General features: G+C 37.3%; 1 protein-coding gene across 1 annotated transcript; it reads left to right on the forward strand.

Annotated features, from left to right (window-relative positions):
* Positions 1-17,785: 17,785 nt before the first annotated feature.
* LOC139147771 (melanoma-associated antigen E1-like) lies at positions 17,786-23,940 on the forward strand. The gene is made up of 3 exons (XM_070718970.1): positions 17,786-17,941; positions 22,203-22,415; positions 23,009-23,940. Exon 3 carries the CDS (start codon positions 23,094-23,096, stop codon positions 23,868-23,870), a length of 777 nt encoding a protein of 258 aa, XP_070575071.1. The 5' UTR covers positions 17,786-17,941; positions 22,203-22,415; positions 23,009-23,093; the 3' UTR covers positions 23,871-23,940.
* The last annotated feature ends 647 nt before the right edge of the window (positions 23,941-24,587 follow it).

The raw sequence follows: 24,587 nt of genomic DNA on the forward strand, positions 1-24,587 counted from the left end.
CTCACTTTAGAGTTTTGAATTAATGTCGATACATTGAAAAATGTTTTAAGCTACACCATGCATGAGCTATATACAGGTGTCATCATGCATGAGCTACATACAGGTGTAGCTGTGGAAATGCAGCTATCTGTTGGCTGGGTAGCGTGCGTCGAGGCTTTTGCGGGTCATCAAAAGGTCAACCTCGTCACGGACATATCCGTGACTGGGTTGACCTTTTGATGACCCGCATAGCGACGCATGCTACCCTGTCAACACATAGCTGCGTTTCCACAGCTACATACAGGTGCGGCCAACGAACAACGCACTTTTAACAAGGATCCTTACTATGATAAGATATATTGTGCATGATAATTAATGCGAACAGACTAATTTTAAGTCAAGAAGGTAATTCATTAGCCGTTCATAATTTGTCCTCCAACAGAATTTTTTTTTACTTTTTCTCCCACTTATTTTGGCTGTTTCCCCTCCCCAATGTGAATTTCTGAAGCTCTCCTGCCCTGTGGCGAAAAAAACTTGCCATTTCCCCTGCCGGGGAAAAATTCCCCTCAAATTATTTCCCCTGCTGACACACACGAAGCTACCTTACCCTTTAATGAACAAACATGTAGATTTCCCCGTGCTCTGTAAAAAAATTCCCTTGGAAATTGATGTGGGGTCAATCACGATAGGCTAAGTAGTCTGGTTAACCCTTAAAAGGTATAAGTGCTTGCCCTGTGTTCCCATCTCTGGAAACACCATGGCTCAACTTCCCCTCTCCCCGTTTTAAAAGTAGCTTCCCCTCTCCTCGCCCTGTCCCGAGGACAATCTACCGAGATCTGCCCTGCCCGACAAATAAGCAATAAAATTTGCTCCCCTGTCACCTGAAAATATGTCCCCTGCGCGATATGTCAATAAACCAATCAATATATAGACAAATCCAAACAATATCGACCCTCTCTATCAATTCTACTTCTGTCTACGGTAAACTAGTGAATAACCGCTTCAAAATTAGATCAACTGCTGAATAAGAATCTCTTCTGAGGAGACAATGCTCTCTGTTGTCCTTATATATGGACTGATATTTAAACGTATTTAAAGCATCGATCAGGTCGGGCGACACAGAGAGAATACAATCAGCCTGACGAAAGACAATGTGGAAGTAAAACTTCCTGACTAATATGCGCGAGGGTCGCCACGTCGTCGTGATATAAGTATTTTCCTCTTAGGCCTATACATCAAAGAAAAATTTGAATACATTCTCTTAAACCCGATTCAATTAATCGAAATTATTTCATCCCTAATTTACCGGCTCGAAGTACTTTCATCCTATATGTCCTGTCCTAATTTGTCTAATTAATGTATCGTATACTACATGTAGTACTCTGTGACGTGTCCCGGTATCAATGAGCACATCAGACATGCCAGACCGACACGGACACTATGCGAGATGTTTTGCGAAACGACGAATGTATCAAGTGACATTATGCTTGCGCCTCGGGCTTTCGTCTATACACCGCCAGACCATTCTCACGTTGAGGAGGAATAACTACTAAAGAGAACAAAAATTGCCTATTTTAAGGCTGAGATAAGTGGAGGCGGTAGCAATGGCGGTAGCCGTAAACAAAGTTGCGAAACGTTTTCCCAATTTCACAAAATTTCACACGGTTCAGATTTTGGAAAAGTGTCTTTCCTTCAAGTTAGTAAATCTGAAGCACTGTGGCTCAGTTTATGGAAAAATAGACGCGACACCTCGGCTGATTTGAAATGGCAATCATCATCCAAAAAAATATTAGGGATTTGTTTTGGTTCCGACCGTTTACGCCTAAGACTTCTACTTAGCTGAGAGAAAAAATTGAAAGGCTTAAGACCGTTTTGAGACTTTGGTCAAAGAGTAAGCTCTGCATATGGCAGGCCTGTGTGTTACCGGCGTTATACGGCCCTCCCACCACAGGCCGTGTAACGCCGGTAACACACAGCCCTGCCATGCAGAGCTAAGACTAAGCTAAGTCTGTATGAACGTAAAATCACTATCATCAATCAAGCAATTTTTAAGTTTTTATGGAATAATTGGCCTGACAGAATAAAAAGACTTACATTGATTGTAACTTACGAACGTGGAAGGCACAAGATGCCCGACATCTTTGCCCTCCATGATGCCATTTCTGTGCTTCACGGATTCGTAGACTGTGCGATTCAACGATCGCTCGCTGGTAAGCTTTGCTATGATGGCTAAGTATTTATATGGAGTTGATTTTCTAATTTTTCATTTCAACTTCAGAAATTATTGCTTTTCATACTTAGACGCAATATCAAAAGGCACAAGGCAGGTTCCTGTTGCTCTAATACGCCGAATCCAAGTTATCTAGATATCCGCAATCAAATTATTTGGGGCAATATCAACATCTCGAACAATGGTAAAACTATTTTATCCACACTAGATTAGTTCGAATATCATCTGCATTAATGACATCGTCGATGACTATGGCGACTTTGTTTCGCCTACAAAGTGTTGTTAGAAAAACTGAATTTCACGACAAATCGGATTGTGGAATGAAAAAGGCTTTTAAATCTCATTCCAAAACAATGGAAACATATTCTGATCTGAAAGACACCCGTTTTGATCAGATACGTAGACAATATAATTTTGTGTATGTAAACAGAAAACGTTTCTCTTTCACAACGACCGAATACTTTAACATCCAAGTTTTTTATGACATTTTGTTGTCAAAAGTGTCATACCAATTGGATTATTAATAATTCTTAGAAAATAATAATTATCACTTGTATGTTCTGGCATTAAAATCAAGACGGGAGGTTCATGACTTTAGAGGAAGGCCACAATTTCGAATGCAAGTTTGGAGGAGAGTCGACGTCACCATTTTCAAGGCAACCAGTTAATATTTGAATCACACCACCCTGCTTCTGTTAATTCTGTCCTTACCCTATGTTCAGCATGCCCGTGAAGCCATGTCGACATGACAAACATGTCTATATAAGAATATATATATTCGAAATAATTCTAGCTGTACCATTATTTAATTGGAGTTTTTACATGTTGATTATCACGACACATCTCTAGATTTTTCAAAAATAGTCCGATCTGTAAATTATTTAGTAGGAGTTTCTTTTAATTCCACGACTTACTATTTTTGTGAAGTCTAGAGAGAACGTTTTGATAATGAGCCGCCATGGCAACGAAACACCGTCCGCTCTTCAAGCATGCGCACCATAATCTTTTGCAAGGAAACTAGCCACAAAGTGCCGATCGAGTTGCCTAACTCAGGTTCCAGTCGCGTCGCTTGATGTGGTGCCTACGGTGTTGCTCGTCGTGTTGCCTCGTGTAACTTGGCATTTAGATCATGATCGCCCAACTAAAATTTGTAGTTTGCGCTTTCCTGTTAATTTGTCATATTTCGCCAGAATCCTTCGCACAAAATATTAGAACTTGATATAGAAGTTGACAACATTCCAATCCAAACAATATGAATGACGATCATTATTTCTAAAACCAAACCTTGCGCAATGACATTAATACAAACCGACCTACAATATGTCCATCACCATTATTTTTAAAATATGCGTCGTTTCTTCCTAGAAAATAAATATTCTGACATAATTCAACATTATTCCAGTATATCAGAAACCACTTTCTGATACCTATTAATAATTTTATGTCTTACAAATAGTCAACCGAAGTTTGTTTTCTAGGTCATGCCAGCCTGATCCCCTGCAGTCTACTCTAAGATAAATTTTTATATTTACATGACAAAGGCCGCAAGAGGTATATGCGCTGCCTGCTGTATTATTGTAACATTGTTACAAATATATACACGGTTGGGTTAGGCTGGTAATTCAACAAAAGGTCAGCTCTTGGCTTGGTCGGCTTCTGCACCCTGGGGCATGAGGCCGGGGTTGCTCGTTTTCTGTCTTAAATGATCAAATAAACGAATCTGTGCTCGGAATGCTCGCTTGTCACACATTGAATTACTGGCAAAACTTACAAACAGGGGATTTGCTAACAATATTGAGAAATTTTACGTCGTGAATTTTAAGTTATTATTATTATTATTATTATTATTATTATTATTAATAATAATATTATTATTATTATTATCATTCACTCAGATATGTGTCATGGTGACAATGAAATTAGTTTTGATAATGCATATCTCGTATTTCAGACGTAATATTTAATCATGTGAATTGTGTTGTGTCATGGGGATATATATATACGGCTCGGGCTGCTGCTGAGGCGCGCAAGAAGTTGAATATGTATTTATGCAAATGACACTTCCAAGTTCCAGCGAGCCGTGCAAACAGTTGCGCCGCGTACTGCGCACAATGCAAGTTTCAGCTGAGATCAAGACTACGAACATGATGTACTGGTACAAGGTACAGGTATGGTCGTTGGCCCGGCGCGGCGGTTTGTCAATTTATGGGGTCACCACATGTCTGCGTGATCGATGACCTTTGATGACGCAAAAAATTGATACTCCCGCCGCCGCCACCTCGCTGATGACGTGAATGTTGAGTCAAGGACGGGTGCATGGCACGGTCGCGATTGCCCAGCTGGTCGATGAAGGTACCAGAGTACCACTACTGGGGCGAGCCGTACTACGCTATTTAGCACTTAGTGTAGGTAAGTAGCCGTGCATTATGATTATTGTGACAACATCGTCCGAAGATACCGTTAAATATAAATTTTACACTTCTGCTACATGCAAGTCCAAGTGACTTGAGCCTTGCTAGTGATGGATTTCATACGAATATGATAATAGATGCGTGCTTTTTTCGCGCCAATTCAACCACTGCCAACTCTGCTGCTGGCATGTCAACCGTTCACTAATGCGTGATTCAGCTGATATGATCTTGATACACGGCAACATGTTGAATAGGCAAATAAGAGATATCATGAAAAAGTCGAAATTTATAAAGGCGTTCAAGAAGTACCGTAGCACGTGACCTGTGAAATGAAAGTGGTAGACACGAGACGGCTGCTCCATCTTTCAAATCATTGCATCAGTTGACTTATCTACCATTACCCTTACAAAAAAGTCCTATAGGACTCCAATAGGAATCAGTCTGATAGGATTGTCCAATAGTATTTTGAGACAATATCCTATTAGACAGTCCCATAGTAGTCCAATAGGAATGCGACACCTGTCCTATGAGACAGTCCCATAGTAGTCCCATAGGAATGCGACACCTGTCCTATGAGACAGTCCCATAGTAGTCCAAAAGGAATGTGACACCTGTCCTATGAGACAGTCCCATAGTACCGTAGTCCAATAGGAATGTGACACCTGTCCTACGAGACTGTCCCATAGTAGTCCAATAGGAACATTAGACATGTCCTATTAGACAGTCCTATGGTAATCCAATTGAAACATTAGAACGTTCCATTGAACTCAGCCTGTACATGTGTAGACATTGTTATTGTTGAGGAATGAATTCTGGTCTGGACTAGAATTAAAATGTAAACAATAACATTTGCATTTAACACATACAGACGCTAAGAGAAAAGCTATATAGTGGGTGTTTCAATGTTCATTAGGGAGCATAGAAGAACTTGCAATGGATATACTTTTGAACAAAGAAACTTTATTTCTATAATCAGAAAAATGTTATACAAAACTGTGTGTAACAATTATCTAATTAAACTATTATGGCTGAGACTACAGAAGCATATTCACATAGAAATTAAGGTCTGCCTTCATGAAATTTTTGAGTTGCAGCTTAATATGGCCGGCTCTTGTTTTAGGTGATAAGTTAATTTGATGCTGCTATGTAATGTATCCAAAAGTTACACAAAACATTTAATTTTCAGTATCATTATTTTAATAATTCAAAAGCCAAATGAGCTCTATCAGCATAGAAAGAATTCAGGTTTCATGATGGCAATACATGAGTAGAAATCATTGAGATATCAACTTCCTGTTTGTTATGTAACAGAAGGTCCAACCCCATTGTTCCATTGCTCCTTTGTCTCACATAAATATCAATGCATTTTGACCATATGTATCCAATCACTAACTACATTGCTACCTTGGCTTTAAACTTCACTCCTGTTTATCTTCTTTGTGTGGACTGAAATGCCTAGTCAACAAACTAGAAGTCACACAATGGGTATACACTGTATCATGAGCAGGAAAGTAGACAAAGGACTATTGTAAACCTGGCTATTTCCGTAACTATTCAGTCTTCAAAAGGAAAACACTGACATATAATAATCTGTCCTACCTAACTTTGCTGTACTACAGTGATATAAAAGCTGTAAAACACCCGGTTATGCTGCCACACAGTCATTTTTCAGAGCTACAACGGACCCCTTTTGTCTGTTCTGCAGTGGCCATCTTGTTTTGATGATGCTAGCCCATAATGCACTGCAGCCGCCCAAATGCATTCTGGGCTTAGGTTTTCCAATAGGACAGTCTAATAGGACTTTCAAAAGGTGTACAAAATATGTGTTGATCAGACATAGCTAAGATAATGAGGTGATATTGATTCTCATTTATGAATTTGAAGTGCTGGTAGTTGTAATAGTCTTCAGTCTGTGGAAACTCGATGATATTGTAACTACATGTTACTTATATGTATGCATGAGCCAGCATGTAAACTTGATTGCTGGACCTATTTATTGATTTATTTTATTGATTTAAGTGTTTGTTTATTTATTTATGTATTTTGCTTGCTTGTATATTTTTTTCATTTAATTCTAGAAATAGCAAAATGCAATATTTTTACAAACCATGTTTCCTTCAGTACCAGTCCAAAGATTAATTGCAAATTAATTTGCAAAATATTTTGCTCTCTGAGAATGGTAAGAATAATTTTGTCAGAGCAACAGCAAAAGCTAATGATTCTGACAGATTTGGATAAATCCTATTTGAATGTCATTTACAAAAGGATTGTCCTGTAGGACATTCACGGATTGTTCCCATAGGACAAGAATGGTCCCACAAAGTTCCTATTGGAATTTCATTTACAATGGGATTGTCCAATAGGACTTAAAATCATCATTCCTATAGGACCAGCCTGGTCCTACACCGTTCCTGTGGTACTCCTATTGGACCACGGTCAATCCCACTTGGGTCCTATAGGACTTTTTCGTAAGGGTGTGTACTGGATGTACCGTACATGTACAAAGCCATTTCGCATACAAAATCACTTTGTCACACAATGACTGTCAAGAATACCTCTTGGCTAAGTTAAAAGAAGTCTGGTGTTTAAATGGCACTTTTCCGCGCGCAAGGGATTCAAAGCCTGTCAGTGATATGACTTTGTTGAAGGCACATGCGTTTTATAGAAAATCAATTACTGTGCGTGTGTGATTTCATAATTAATTGACAGAGTCCTTGCTGCTTTTCGATGTGATTTTAAAAAATGGCACTGTCGTATTTTATGGATGTGTTTCATTGTTGATCAATAATGTCCTCTACACAAATACTGTGTTTGATTCTTAAAGAGAAATTAACTGTAACTTTTGGCTATTTTGTCAGTATTCTCGTTCTTTTTATCAACTACAGTTTCTTGCCCCAAACCCTATGTCATGCTGAAGTGTCAAGTAATTTGCTTGTCAACACACACTATCAGGGTTCTCAAAAATTTTTGAAGTAGGTGGAAAATTTAGAAAAGTAGGCGGTTAGCTTCCGTGTGTAACCAGGTTCCCTGGGCACGGGGGGGGGGGGGGTGTTAAGTATTTTTTTAATTTGAAGACATTTCTGAGCAATTTTATGCAATTTTTATACAGTGTATGAGACAACATACACACAGGGGAGGGTTTCAGGGAGGGGGTTCCCCTCCCTGTGTGCAAGAAATTTTTAAAATTTGAAGACATTTTGGAGTAATTGCATACATTCTTGTACTGTATGCAAGACCATTTCAGCATAAGAGTGTTCAGGTGTTAAGGATTTTTTTTTTAATTTGAAGACATTTCTGAGTAATTTTATGCATTCTTATACAGTGTATAAAAGGCTATTTCAACATACACACATGTGAAGGGTTTCAGGGCGGGGGTGTGCAAGAAATTTGTAAACTTTTGAGACATTATGGAGTAATTTCATGCATTCTTGTACAGTATGAAAAACCATTTCAGCATACTGAATAATTATCACAATCAATTACAACATGTTTTCGTGGGATAAAGTTTTAAAAAAAAAGTCAGAAAAATTAATTTGATATCACTCGGGCCTGTCAACTGCATTCTGTTGGCAAGGATAATAGCAAAATTTCAGCAGACTGTTGTGTAGAATTATATTTAGCTCATGACTTGAACAAACATTTTGAAATACATCTTATTATAGGAACACAATTTTCTGTGATTCAATTCACTGTACTATTAAATTGTTGCCCTCTGCGCTAGGTGATTGGGTGCCGTGCGTTGTGGGTTCGAGTCCCGGTTGATACCATCGTATTTCTCTTTCCGGGTCGATTAGCTCTGCTGGTGGACAGAATTGTCCCCGAGGCTATCTTCCGCCCGGTGTAAAGCGTTGTATTCATTGCTTCGCTTCGATATAGTTTGTGTGAGATGTATGATAGCGTGTGTGCTAGCGTGAGTGCTTCACGAACTCTACGGCGAGTGGAGAGGGCGCAGTCAAAATTGTAACATCCTTAGCTTGGTTATTGAACCAATCTTTTTAGGATTGGGGATTTAGTCGAGCGGTTTGTCTGTTGCCCTCTGCGCTAGGTGATTGGGTGCCGTGCGTTGTGGGTTCGAGTCCCGGTTGATACCATCGTATTTCACAATAAAACAAATCCACCAGCTGATTATTGATTTTTGGTGATGTTGAATATTATTGAAAAAGAGAGCAAAATTTCAGTGTTCATGTTTGATAAAATCCCAAACTAACGACACTGAACGCGAACCTGTACAACACCCTTAGTGACCCTATGTGTACAAAGCACCAGCAGTCGTTTGTAACACAGTACACACAATGCGATATCGGTCAACCTGAAATTTGACACTGTGATCGACCTTCTACCTTCTACCTCCATGGTTGAATATTGACATTGTGATCGACCATGGATGGATTGACAGGGCGTTTAAAAAGTATGACAAATGAGACTCAGTAACTTTTGATCGCTATAGATTTGATCAAAAACCTACCAAACCCATCAGACAAGGCCCTATTCTTCTTACGCAGAATACCAAAGCTCTCAAGTGTCGACTTTCTCTTCCGCGTTTGAGCGAAACAACGTCGGCTCAATTTGGAAATGGTTGGCTATTCATGGGTATTATGTACTTGTATGTTAGTCCAATGTTCGGCTATACCCGATGTGAACATCGGAATAATTCGGGCTGTGATCAGGAAGAAGGGTTGACCTCGAGAGTGATTCCCAGTTCGCTGATCGCGATACTATAGTACATGATATCACGACACGTTCGCTGATCGCGGTACTATAAAGTGATAGCAACAAGTTCACCACGTAAATTTTTTGCTAGACTACATATAGCCGCATCGGCACTCCTTAAATATTATTTCCGGCTTGCAAGACCACCAAAAAAATCAAAATATTGTTATCAAAAGTAGAATTTCGGGGCTAGAGAGCGAAACAGTGCTGAAAAGTAGCCCGCCAAAATAAGGAAGAAGCCGGTCAATTTAGCCGGTATCCAGCTAAAAATGAACACGCTGACTATACATGTGTTATTTATAATCATTGTGTTTGTTGACAAATGAATTCTAGTCCGGACCTGAATGCAATTTTCAACAAAAATAATATTTAGGGGTTATTACACGAAGTTTGGACGATACCGCATCGTATTCGAGTGATGTGTCCGTATTTTGACGAGTTGCGCACTTTATCATGCATACACATGCTTTGGTTATGACTGTTTTCTTACGAACACTCTAAAATTAGCGACGAAATCAACTGAAATTGACCTTGCTTCCTCCTGGCTGTACTTAAAAAAGTTGGTTGCTATAAGGAGTGATGACAACCATATCACTTTTTGATATTATTCAGCTATTGGACCATTCCACTTCGAAGGAGGGTTTGTGGAGCACTTTTAAAGCGAACAATTTAAATATTACGATGTCAACACAGGTTTTCACAATTTGAAGAAGATTTTTTTAGCTTAAAATGACGGTAGATGTAAAACATAGGCTGGAATGTGTAAAATGGATGTGTTTTCATGTTTTGATACGTAACCTCATCCGCCTAAATCGCCAAAATCGGGTCAAAATACTCACCAGCGTTCGATTTCAAACTCAATAGAGTATGAACAACTCAGAATATAGAGTTAGAGCATAGTGTTAGACCGGTGCCACCTTAAACCTTCAACCTTGCGTGTTGCGAGTATTTTCAGTGCGGTCGGATATTTGTGGCTCATTTACGGTAAACGATGCAATTCGCCACCCAGATACTTAAGCTCATCAACAAGAAACTTATGGTAAAGCATTTCTATCATGATCTAATACATGTAATCTTCAGCAGCGTAGACGACATGAAAAAACTCGACTGTATGGGACCTGCAGTGAACAATGGACAGGTGTCGGCAAATGATACAAATTTTCAATGTGTTTTGTTTGTATGTTTTTTGATACAACTGTACTTGTGCCTAAGTGCAATGTCCATGAAGTGACTGAAAACAGAATTTTGACTACAATCATAATGACATTTCGGATTGTCAGTGTTTCCGTTAACGCAAAATCCTGCGTATTTTATGCAAATACTGGTTTTTACATGGCGTGATGACAGCTTTTCAGGTCACATGCCTGGCTGTAATACATGAAATTCTAAATACTGGTTTTACATGGCGTGATGACGGCTTTTGAGGTCACATGCTGGCTGTAATACATGAAATTCTAAATACTGCTTTTACATGGCGTGATGACGGCTATTTAGGTCACATGCCTGGCTCAAATACATGAAATTCTAAATACTGGTATTTACACGGCGTGATGACGGCTTTTGAGGTCACATGCCTGACTCTAATACATGAAATTCTAAATACTGGTGTTTACATGGCGTGATGACGGCGTTTGAGGTCACATGCCTGGCTGTAATACATGAAATTCTAAATACTGGTTTTTACATGGCGTGATGACGGCTTTTGAGGTCACATGCCTGGCTGTAATACATGAAATTCTAAATACTGGTTTTTACATGGCGTGATGACGGCTTTTGAGGTCACATGCCTGGCTGTAATACATGAAATTCTAAATACTGGTTTTTACATGGCGTGATGACGGCTTTTGAGGTCACATGCCTGGCTCAAATACATGAAATTCTAAATACTGGTTTTTACATGGCGTGATGACGGCTTTTGAGGTCACATGCCTGGCTCTAATACATGAAATTCTAAATACTGGTTTTTACATGGCGTGATGACCGCTTTTGAGGTCACATGCCTGGCTCTAATACATGAAATTCTAAATACTGGTTTTTACAGGGCGTGATGACCGCTTTTGAGGTCACATGCCTGGCTCTAATAAAAGAAATTCTAAATACTGTTTTTTACATGGCGTGATGACGGCTTTTGCGGTCACATGCCTGGCTGTAATACATGAAATTCTAAATACTGCTTTTACATGGCGTGATGACGGCTTTTGAGGTCACATGCCTGGCTGTAATACATGAAATTCTAAATACTGGTTTTTACATGGCGTGATGACGTCTTTTGAGGTCACATGCCTGGCTCAAATACATGAAATTCTAAATACTGGTTTTTACATGGCGTGATGACAGCTTTTTAGGTCACATGCCTGACTCTTATACATGAAATTCTAAATACTGATTTTTACATGGCGTGATGACCGCTTTTGAGGTCACATGCCTGGCTCTAATACATGAAATTCTTAATACTGCTTTTAAATGGCGTGATGACCGCTTTTGAGGTCACATGCCTGGCTCTAATACATGAAATTCTAAATACTGGTTTTTACATGGCGTGATGACGGCTTTTGAGGTCACATGCCTGGCTGTAATACATGAAATTCTAAATACTGGTTTTACATGGCGTGATGACCGCTTTTGAGTCACATGCCTGGCTGTAATACATGAAATTCTAAATACTGGTTTTTACATGGCGTGATGACGGCTTTTGAGGTCACATGCCTGGCTCTAATACATGAAATTCTAAATACTGGTTTTTTACATGGCGTGATGACGGCTTTTAGGTCATATGCCTTGACTACAATACATGAAATTCTAAATACTGGTGTTTACATGGCGTGATGATGGCTTTTCAGGTCACATACCTGGCTGTGACTAGGTGCAGTCACCCAGTTGTATGTGCATGACAAGCCTATGTCAACTTTGCGGAGATTGCACCCAGAACGTAAATATCGGGTGATAAACAGCCAAGTATCAAGTAATTCTCTGATAAACAGGTCAAACAAACTCTCAGTGAAAATCTACCGATGAACCTGCCAGCACTTTAGCAGTGTGTCAGTGCAAGTCCTACTCCGGAAATCGCAACCAAAACAACCAAGTCGAATTCCCACATGGCTGTGCAATGCCAGCCGTGTTCCAGTATTATCAAAACAACTGAATGTGAACCATGTTCAAGTGAAACTGGTGAAACAAGTGAAAGTTTCGCTACTAGAAATGTCAAGTCATCGGGTTGTGAATCAAACAACAATGTACAGTACGTGTTATCTCAGGGCGACGATGAGAAAGAAATCCTTGCTGTGTTTAGCAATGTATTCGATGGCAACAATGAGCGAAAAATCAGACTCCATAATTTCTATTTGTGCAGCAAAAGCTGCTGTTCTTCAATTCCGACATACAACAAATATGGGGACAATTCTACAAGTAAATTTAAAGTGTTTTCACCCGTGTCTATTGAACAGAAAATTGGGCTTTGATGAAGTTACCAGTTTATGGTGGCCAGTGTACATCGAAAAAACGAGAATATACAAATCATAAATGTTAAATGTTCACAAATAAAAATACCTGAAGAGAGATTGCCTGACTGTCCAACCTTGTTACATCATACATGATGTAAAAGTGTGCAAGATTTGACCAAAAATTCTTAAAATGGGTCCAGGAGAGCCATTCTGGAGACTTCAGAATAAAAAAAAAATCCGCACCATGGGAGGGGGACACCCACGACCTCTTCACGGTCGCATTACGGACATTTCCAGCTATCAACCATAATTTTCCTGCTGTGACAAAAAATTTCTACATCCCTGAAATACCAAGCCATGTTGATGAAATACTTCATGTTTTGGCTGAGCAATGCCACTTTTTCACTGACTTTGCTGATGGGGAATTGATACTGTCTGGCAGGAAAAGGGATACAGGACTAAATGTTAACGTGAATAATGATATTAAATTTGCATATTCCCCACGAATCTAATGACAATAATTTTTAGGTATGAGAAAGAGAAACAAAGAAGCAGTGAAGAGACGCAGTAAGCTTAGGAGAAAAAGAAAGAGAAGACTTGGAAAGTCACCAGGAAATTTGCAGTCTACTTCAACATTGGAACCACCCCAGTTTGATTCAAAATCAGAACACCCCAGTTTGATTCAACATCGGAACCACCCCAGTTTATCTCAACATCGGAACCACCCCAGTTTGATTCTTCATCAGAACCAACCCAGTATGATTCATCAGAAGAACAATCTCAGAGTGATTCTCCTGAACTTGTAAACAAGGAATTTGCGCAAAGGACTTTAATTACATCATTGACAGAGACCCACTTCATACCAATTTCTTAAGTGGAGAACATTGAAGCGCCAACTTTCATATATAGAGAAAACTTGTCAGAATTGTTTCTAGGTAAGCATGCAAACACAAGTGTTTTCTAGTTATCAAATTATTGAAATTGTTCCATCATTGCATTGTGAGTGCATTATCAGGTTGTCAGTGTTTTATTATTGATATAGGTCATCTTGTCTAATTCAAATCCTCGCTGACTTACGGATGTTATGTACGTTTATAACCTTGCTGTGTAAATGGATTCTCATGGGCATTGTAACATCTATAACAGTTCATCATTGGATTCAGTTTTTAGCTGATGTCACTGTGGCGTTCGCGGTTTGTCAATGTGCAACTACATTTGCGAGGCAGATGTAGGCACACATGGAAAGCAAATGACACTATTTATACAAAGTGGAAATATAGATTTTGGAAAATTCAAGTGGTGACTGTTCAACACATTTATTATTCAATCAACAAAGTTTCAATGTTTGGCTGTAAAAATCTTGATTTGCATGGTTTTAGTCAGCATGAATATAATTCTTCAAAGTCGGCAAGCTTTACAGGTTTGTCTGGCATACACAATCACCCATGGCTTATCCATGAGTGATTGTGTATGCCAGACTACTAACGACTTATGCAGTCACACTCATAAAAAACATAAACATGTTCATTTCCCATGATATCCTGAATTGCGAGAAATACTGCATAATTAAGCCCACTGACTAAGGGTAAGTCAACATGCCTCAACTAGTTTCAAATTAAACATGGCACAATGACGTTCTCATTGTCTGGTAAACTGACTTTACTGTACGGTCATTCACATAAATTTGTTCTGCAGTAGGATCCAAAAGGTCAATATGACAGCTAAGCAGTGGTTTTTTTTCGTGTTGAGAGCCATTACTGTGGCAAAAAGAAAAATAAAGCAATAATTTGTCAGTATTTGTGAAATGCCTGATGAAATCAATAATATAGCAGCACATTATTGCTAATATCAAAAAGCACTGCACTACCACTCATTTGTTTGACACTTGTCTCTGATCTCCATGTATTTCAAAGCACAAATTAACAAGTGGCGACTGCGTCATCTTTGGTGACTTGTCCTTGCTAAATTTGAGATTTTGATGAAATACAGTCACATATTGAGTAAAAACACAATGCGCATGAATAGTATTACATGATATCATTATTTTATCACTTTTCCAGACAATGGCAGCTTACAGATCCAACCTGAGAAGTCGAGCAGGCAATAAAAAAGAGACTGCTGAACAAGTTGCAAGATCTTTTATTAGGAAAAAAAATGGATCGATCTGGATGGTTTTGTGTGAAGCAAACAGAAACTAAAGGTTTGTACTGGTGTATTAAGTCCCCTATATACAGGTTATCCACAGGGTCTTTGGTCTACTTGTTTCTTTCATTGTATCTTGTAATTCACATGGTGAAATCAACCGTGAAAAAGGTAAATTAAATGTAATAAATTTCACAGTATAACTGACAAGTAAGTACATTATTGTATATCATTCATTGATGAAGGTGATTCTATTATGGTACGTAAAAATGATAGGGGGGTGTTATAAACAGATATAACCCAAAAATAGAAACATTGACACTCACTTAAAGCAAATTATGTAAATTATTCAAGCAAGAATTGTTCCATTTCAAACAACACCTACACAATTTTGACTGCCCTGTCAGATAGATAGTTCAGTCACAAAAATAGAGGTGGATAACATCACTAAACTTGTCTTTATGTTGCATTTAAAATTTTAACAAAGGTGATAAGGAAAAGGGTCAAACAGTAAATTTTGTTTCAAATGTAATATTCCATTCCTACAGTACACTTGCCCGGATATAATTTATACAACAATAAATTAAATCATTCCAGAAATCAATCAAATAATTTAGTGGAGGGAGAGGGGGTTGTATCTTACACATAAGCAGGGTCTTATTGGATGAGTGAGATTCACTTTTACATGTGTGGTATTTGAATATGTAAATCATGATATATTACTCTGCTGATAAGTATGACATTATGATCTACAAATCAAATACATCATTACAGATTTATGAATAGACAATATAACATAGGGTGTACAGAATGGAACTCTACTGCAAGCACCCCCATGCAGGAAGAGGATGATTTGTGATGGTAGATGTAAACAGGGTCAGTCCTTGGGATGGTGAGGTTCTTAATGCATCTGTTTATTTTCTTTTATTTTATTTGTTAATTGTTTTATCTATTTCAACTGACAGTAGTGTTGACTTGATCAATATAGACCCTGTGAGTGCTGTATTTTTTTCCACCAAAATTTTACTGCAACATATTTTACAAGTTTTGATGAACTTTTCTGTAATTTTCATGATAATTTTGGAGCAAATGAACTCAACATTACATTGGCAACAATCAACATTTTTTGCAAAAATGTAACAAAAATTGACTTGGTAGGTATATTTTATAAGGGTGATAAAAGTGACTTTGGCGCTCAAAAGGTTAAAGGTGAGTAGCCAGTTTGTAGAGCAATTGAAAGAAATGGGGACCAGTAGATAATAAAGAAAGCAGTCATTTTGGAGTCAAAATCTGTATTTTAAATATCACTTATAAAATAAATGAAAAATATGAAATAAAATAGAATAAAATAGATAGTTTCGTGAAGAACCCAACCCCATCCCACTCCACCACAGGAACTGACCTGTCTTGTGTGATGTGTCATGTGAACTGGTTTATGCTACAAAGTGAAGGCATTAAAACATGCGTTCAGTTTTGTAAGTAAACTGGTTTTCATAGCAAAGTGAAGGTTTCAATGATAACACAGCTGGTGTTCTTTAGAAAACTGGTTTACATAGCAAAGTGAAGACATTAACTGGTTGACATTGTGTTAGTGTCTTTGTGTAAACTGGTTTATGCTAACAAAGTGAGGGCATAAAATTTGTACATTTGTATGCTCAGTATTGCAAATGGGTTGCTATTACAAAGAAGGTTTAAGGCAGCAAGGCATAGTTTGGCTGTAGCATACTATTATTTGGTACCTCTACCAGATGATAGGTAGATTGACCGAAATTCAACCCATGTGTATTCATTGAATCTTAAAGGATTTTTCAAGAAAATTATCACTAGGTATATTCCCTCTTATTTCGTTAAACGATTTTAGTTGAAAATGAAAATTAGAGTGTGATTCTGCAGGTATTTATTTTACAGTGCTTAGTGCAGTAGACAGAAATGGTGGTTCGCGGGTCCCTTGAAACTGACCACAGTGAATGTGCAGAGGCTACAGAAACATGCTAGTTGGGATACCTCGAACCTGCCAAAAAAGTGTCAGCCGGCCCTAACATGTTTTCAGCGACAGCAAATTTCTTTTGTTCTCAATGGCAGATGTAGAAGAAGTACCAATATTCATTTTAAAAATGTTAAATTCTATAAAGTTTCTTAAGTTAGCAGTCTTTATGAGAAACCCAATTGTCAGAAAAACAAAAATCTGACAAAAAATCACCATCCAAGATTCCTTTCTACATTTAGTCAATCATTTTAGTGTTCAAATCCCTGAGGAATGATGAAGTGTCAAGTATTCTACTTGTCAACACAGCCGATGGATGGGTAATGATCATTGCTATTGTTTACAAATAAATTCTTGTCCAGCTTGAATTCAATTTTCAACAACAACAATGCGACTATATATATATATATATATATATATATATATATATATATATATATAATATATATATATATATATAATATATATATATATATATATATATATATATATATATATATATATATATTATATATATATATATATATATGTAGGCTGTGTTGATAAGCTGAACATTGTGCATTTCACCATGCTTCATGGATTTGAAATTGAAAGTGTACTTTGATAAAGAATAAAAATACTAAAAAAACTCACAGTACCTACCATAACTTCTGAGATTAAATCTATGATTCTTAATTTATGAATTGATTAGACATCAGGCATATTTGTGATCTGTGAAGATGTCAATTATCAGTTATGCAGACCAGTATGAACTGTATATATCCTGCAATAGTTCTTAATTAATGTAAACTAGGTTCATATGTAGTACAAAGCAACACCATGATAGTACAGTACTTTGTTACAGTAGAGCACTTTAGAAATACTCTTTGCTATTTTTATTTCATTGTAGGAAGAGGTGTCTTTGATGTTATATCGATTAAAGCTGGAGAGTTTTTAATGGAATATTCAGGTGAACTATATCGGGAGAAGATGGGAACGAAAGGGAAGGAGAGACACGTTCAGTGTATATCGATATTTTTTTTAAGTTCAAGAATAAGGATTTCTGGTATGTACATGAACAATCTAATTTATAGTAATTATAAGTTGTATTTATTGTGTCAAAAATTTGTATTGAAGTAGCTAAGTTCTGAGTCATTGCCTTTACTAAATTTCAGGTTGTGTTGCTTAAGAAAAAAAATATTGTGAGCATTTTGAAGCTGACTTCCCTTACACAGGAGTGATAGTCATGCATAGGGTATGATTTATCATGGTAAATATTGTTCATTGTTATCAGTGAATTATTTTCAGTCCAAAATATCAACTTGTAGTGTGTGCATTCCGAACTACCAAATATCAAGGGGAAATGAGTAAATGTATCAGTCACAAGAACTCTACTAGGTGATTTGTTTGGAGAAGTTTGGAAAAATTGCTCTTTTTGGCATGGAGGTTGCATACAGTGATCCAAGAGTGGGTATAATTAAGTTTCAGAAGTCAAATATGAGCCTTACAAATAGTTTCACCACATGAAACTGACAACCTGCGGAACATACATGATGACAACATATCTCTCAAGATATGATAATTTTCTTGTATTGACTGCCTCCCTACACTATACACTGACTGAGACAATATTGGTCCCATCAAAAGAGTGACATAATTTTTGAATTTTTTAGTCATAATTGACCATTATATAGAAGCTTCTGGAATAGGTAAGCACCCATCTACCGGGGGTATATGTGTGTATGTACATATATGTATGTATGTATGTATGTATGTATGTATGTATGTATGTATGTATGTATGTATGTGTGTGTATGTATGTATGTATGTATGTATGTATGTATGTATGTATTGTGTGTGTGTGTATTTATGTATTATGTATGTATGTATGTCAGTGTGTGGGGATGTCTACTCAATTTAATATTTTGAGGACCAAAATACCTATGGACTTGATATTTGAAGTGTATATGCATGATGGGTAAATGGCTGGATTTTTTTTCTTTTTATGTATGCGTATGCCTCAAAAATATTTAAAATAGATCAAGAAGGGGAATGCCATATTTGGTAAAAAAGTCTTCTCCATACCCGCCAATCAGATGCAATAGATGAAACTGTATTTCTTAGACAATTTTTGTCATTTTTTGTTGCAAAAATCTTAAAAAGTCTTCAAAACCATTCTTCAAACAGCTTTGATATTTGACATTTGCACAGGGGTGACCTCAATGAGAATGCTGAAATTGTGCTGAAGTAGGCAAATATGAGGTAATATAATTTTGGGGCAAAATGTTTTGTTTTGTGAAAGTTGTAGCCAGACAGCTTTCATATTTTGGTATATAGGTCACTAGGGATGACAGAATAACACATATCTTGTGAGCATAAAAATCTCATTTCAGGTGACAGAAATGAGATTTTTATGCTCCCAAGCTATGTGTATATATAATGGCCGGGAGGATATTCGTATTGGTTGAAAAGGTCTGCGTGTAGTCAATTTGGTCGCACTTTTTTCTGTCTGTCTGTCTGTCAGTAGTAAAGGCCTGAAAACTTGAGCAGTTACCTCAGTGATGTGTAGATGGGATGTGCACTATAGATGTGAGATTGTTCAAATGAAGTTTTCAGTCATTGTGATTATCTCTACAACAATGTAAACTTTCAAGTGAAACGTTTACATTGCTATATATTCTATTTAGAGCCTCTCTGTATGGCAGTAAGATCTCAGGTAGAATAAACATTATTGTGAAAAAATTATGGTGGGAGTAACGCTGGCTGTTCTATCTAAGAGAACCCATTTTGTTGCCATACTGATAGATAGATGGCATAGTGTGTCCTCACGTTTATTAATTTAACACCATCTAAAATTTAAAACCAACTAAAATTTAACACCAACAAACTAATATCTTATCTAAGACAAATACGTCAAATGCTTTTAAATTTTATCAGAAACAAAAAGTGCTTACTGTCAACATGGCATGTACTTCCACTTAAGTTTGTTGCAATCAGGAAACCAATTAGACATTGATATTTCTCAATGATATGTTCAACATATAAAAGCAGTGTAGGTGTTGTTTAATAGTTACATCCTCATCAATTTATTTGGTGTATGTGTTGCATGTGTCTTTCTCTTTTAAGCTCATAGTTGGTATGTATATAAATACCAAAGAGAGCTTATTTGGTGAGTCGGTGGCGTCTGTATGTCTGTCTGTATGTATGTGGGTGTGTATGTGCAGATGAATGTCCATCACACGCAAAAGCTCCAATACCACCTAAGCTACCATATCAGTATTTGGTGTACAGGTAGACGCAGAGGTTGAGATATGCGTTGTTCAAATGAACACGTCAGCGTCAAAAATGTGCAAATGAGGTAAGAAAAAGGGAAATTCTGCAAATGTGCATCCATATCACTAGCGCAAATAAGATTGCGTTCTGTAACTACAACATACATGTACATATGGCCTAGGATTTATATTGCCGATAGATTTCTCGAAATGTTGCATATCATCTTTTTACAAGCTTAGAAGCTGTTTGCAAAAAATGTGGTGAAATTTCAATATTTGTGTTTTAGGACAATTTTTGCCTTTTTTTGATCAAAACATCTATTTCTCTGTAGCAGTATGTCCAACTTTCGTCATTCTTGTTTTTCTGGTTTAAATACTTCTTGTTGTTTTTCTGGTTGTACTGTGCAGAAATCATTGTCATAACATCAACATAGAATTTTCCTGCACTGAACAGATAGAAACAACATTTATTGTTGATCTTTGGTACGCATACTGGTATGTATACCAATTCTGATCAAATGTGAGCGACACCATATAATTGCGGTATTTTTTTTTAAGTAAGCTTTCCTTCAAATTACCGGAAAATGTCAGCTTGTGCTGCAGTAATTTTCACTACTGACCAACAAAGTTAAAAGCTTGTGTTCAAAATGGACTACTGCTTAAGAATTTAAACTTCAAAAGCACTTAAGGGGGCGCTGCACCCAACACAGCATATTTTGCTCAAAATCACTTTTCGCAAATATTCATTCAATTTTAATTAATTTGCTAACCCAAGATTAACATATTGGTAGGGTTCACCCTTTAGCTTGTCAAGCAGTTGTAAGTTACATGATACGGAAGTGTCAATTTATGCAAATGTATGCAAATCTCCTGATTTCCTGGCTTCTTTTTCCTCCCAATTTCAAAAATTCCAAAGAATTTAACTCCACTCTGGCTGGATCAAATTTTCTGAAATTTTACATTATGTTCTTTAAAGGCTACATAACAAAACGACTATTTTGTTTGGCAACAAAGATCTTACATTTTCAATAAGAGGCATTTTAATTTTGCTAATCATGATTTTAATCACTTGTTTTAGTGTCAGTCTTTCAACCCTTGCCATTTTAGAATGAGGATAATTAATGCAAAACAAAAAAGTCATTTTTTTATACATATACTCTTCTTTCTAATGAAATATTACATTTCAGAAAATAGTGTCAAGTTTTTTACTTAAATTAATTTTTATCATTAATACCAAAATTAAGGTTTTTTACCCCAAATATACACCCACTTCATTCTACGAGTAAACTACTTCTATCATACTAAACTTTAGAGTCTCTGCTTTTTGAAAATATATAGTATGAGGGGGTTTCCTTGTCATCTTTGATGAGAAATGTTGCTTTGAAAAAAAACTGTGTTGACAACATGCAGCTCCACCTTAAAGGTATACGGTCACCTGTTCCAATTTTGAAACAGTTACCATGGAAAGAGAAAATCTAACCAATTACAGAGTTTAAGCGGATAGCTGCTTTTTAAAATCAGCGCCCTTACATGGGCATTTTGAATACCAAGGAATGCCCCCTTGACCATATATAGGCATATTTAGATTACAGGTGACTGTATACTTTTAACCTGTGCTAACATTGTTGCACTTTTATTTGTTAAATGGGAGCAACACATTGCCCTTAGAAGTAAAAAAGGTTACAAATGCTAGTCAAATTCAATAATATAGTTACCATGCAAGTACAACTAGGTAAGGAGGGAAACAGCCGCCTCCTTCTGGGTGTATATTGCATATCCCAAATTTGGGATGTGCGAAATCTCCTAATTTAGAAAAAAGTATTTATTATGATAGTCAAATGTGTTGAAACTGTAACACAAGGAAATATGCTAATATTGAAATTGAGTCAAATGTGTTGAAACTGTAAAACAAGGAAATACGCTAATATTGAAATTGAGTCACATTTTAGATGTCAGTCTTGACAGTCTCTTTGCAGATGGTGAGATATGCCACCAGCTGGTACATGGATGTGTATGTATACTACACGTATGACATCATTGTTTTCTTATTTACAGCATTGATGCAACTCAGGAACCAGGTTCACATGAGAGGATGTTGGGTCGACTTGTTAATCATGGTAGAAAGAATGAAGTGAATGCTAAGATGAAAGTGATTGTGAATGATCATGAACAGCCAACATTATGCCTGTTTTCAACAAACTTATCAAACCTGGACAAGAGGTTCTTTATGATTATGGAATCAATAATCTACCATGGGAAAATCCTAAGGTAATATTTATTCCCCCTCCCACAAGTCACATATGACCCCTTAGCCTGTAAATACTATCAAGGCTGTCTGAAATGAGCATGTTTATGATATGATATTAATTATCTAATGATTTGTGTACCCTACTTACTGCAGTAGTTGCTGCTCTGTTTAATTTTTTTTCTATAGTGTACTTGTCATACTTAATGGTCTATGTAATCCCTGGCATCTGAAGACAACAAGTAATACATGTAGTCTGGTTGCAGCTACATGTACCATGGTGTTTTCCTCATTCGCTGTCAGACATACAGTCTAGTACCCCGGACCAGATCACGCTAAACCAATAAAGAAAGCTATTTGCATGTCAAAGGGCTTGCTTACGCTGCATAATCATGTGATCATGATTTTGATGTCATAGAAGTCAATTACTTCACTCGATTCTAAACTGATTGGCCGTTGCAATGACTTGAGTGTTACATGCCCAAAATGGAAAGACCAAATATTTATGAGCAAAAAAAGATGGGAATATTAACGACCAGATATAAGAGTATTATACACATACCAGTAGTATTTCTTATTTAACTTCAAAACAGTGATTTTGTTCTTTACTTGGTAGCTATCTGCTGTAGCTGGAACTCATACCAAAAGAGCCAAATCCTCAAATGATGTAACATTGCAGAATATAAAGAAACAATCACCTGATGAAGGACCTGATTGGCAAACATACTTTCCAAGTTCAGAGATCAAGTCCAATGTTGTTACAATGGACAATATTGAGTTGTCATCACCTGATGAAAAACCTGATTGCAAAATACTCTTGCCAAGTTCAGAGGTCAAAGTCCAATGATGTTACAATGGACAATATTGAGTTGCAATCAACTGATGAAGGACCTGATTGCAAAACACACTTGCCAAGTTCAGAGGTCAAATCCAATGATGTTTCAATGGACAATATTGAGTTGCCATCACCTGGTGAAGGACCTGATTGCAAAACAAACCTGCCAAGTTCAGAGGTCAAGTCCAATGATGTTACAATGGACAATACTGAGTTGCCATCACCTGATGAAGGACCTGATTGCAAAACACACTTGCCAAGTTCAGAGGTCAAGTCTAATGATGTTACAATGGACAATATTGAGTTGCCATCACCTGGTGAAGGACCTGATTGCAAAACAAACCTGCCAAATTCAGAGGTCAAGTCCAATGATGTTACAATGGACAATATTGAGTTGCCATCACCTGGTGAAGGACCTGATTGCAAAACAAACCTGCCAAGTTCAGAGGTCAAATCCAATGATGTTTCAATGGACAATATTGAGTTGCCATCACCTGATGAAGGACCTGATTGCAAAACAAACCTGCCAAGTTCAGAGGTCAAGTCTAATGATGTTACAATGGACAATACTGAGTTGCCATCACTTGATGAAGGACCTGATTGCAAAAAAAAACTTGCCAAGTTCAGAGGTCAAATCCAATGATGTTTCAATGGACAATATTGAGTTGCCATCACCTGATGAAGGACCTGATTGCAAAACACACTTTCCAAGTTCAGAGGTCAAATCCAATGATGTTACAATGGACAATACTGAGTTGCCATCACCTGATGAAGGACCTGATTGCAAAACACACTTGCCAAGTTCAGAGGTCAAATCCAATGAAGTTTCAATGGACAATATTGAGTTGCCATCACCTGATGAAGGACCTGATTGCAAAACACACTTGCCAAGTTCAGAGGTCAAGTCCAATGATGTTACAATGGACAATACTGAGTTGCCATCACCTGGTGAAGGACCTGATTGCAAAACACACTTTACAAGTTCGGAGGTCAAGTCCAATGATGTTACAATGGACAATATTGAGTTGCCATCACCTGGTGAAGGACCTGATTGCAAAACAAACCTGCCAAGTTCAGAGGTCAAGTCCAATGATGTTACAATGGACAATACTGAGTTGCCATCAACTGATGAAGGACCTGATTGCAAAACACACTTGCCAAGTTCAGAGGTCAAATCCAATGAAGTTTCAATGGACAATATTGAGTTGCCATCACCTGATGAAGGACCTGATTGCAAAACACACTTGCCAAGTTCAGAGGTCAAGTCTAATGATGTTACAATGGACAATACTGAGTTGCCATCACCTGATGAAGGACCTGATTGCAAAACACACTTGCCAAGTTCAGAGGTCAAATCCAA

This window comes from Ptychodera flava, chromosome 2, assembly GCF_041260155.1.
Source record: "Ptychodera flava strain L36383 chromosome 2, AS_Pfla_20210202, whole genome shotgun sequence".
NCBI classification, from domain to species: Eukaryota; Metazoa; Hemichordata; class Enteropneusta; family Ptychoderidae; genus Ptychodera; species Ptychodera flava.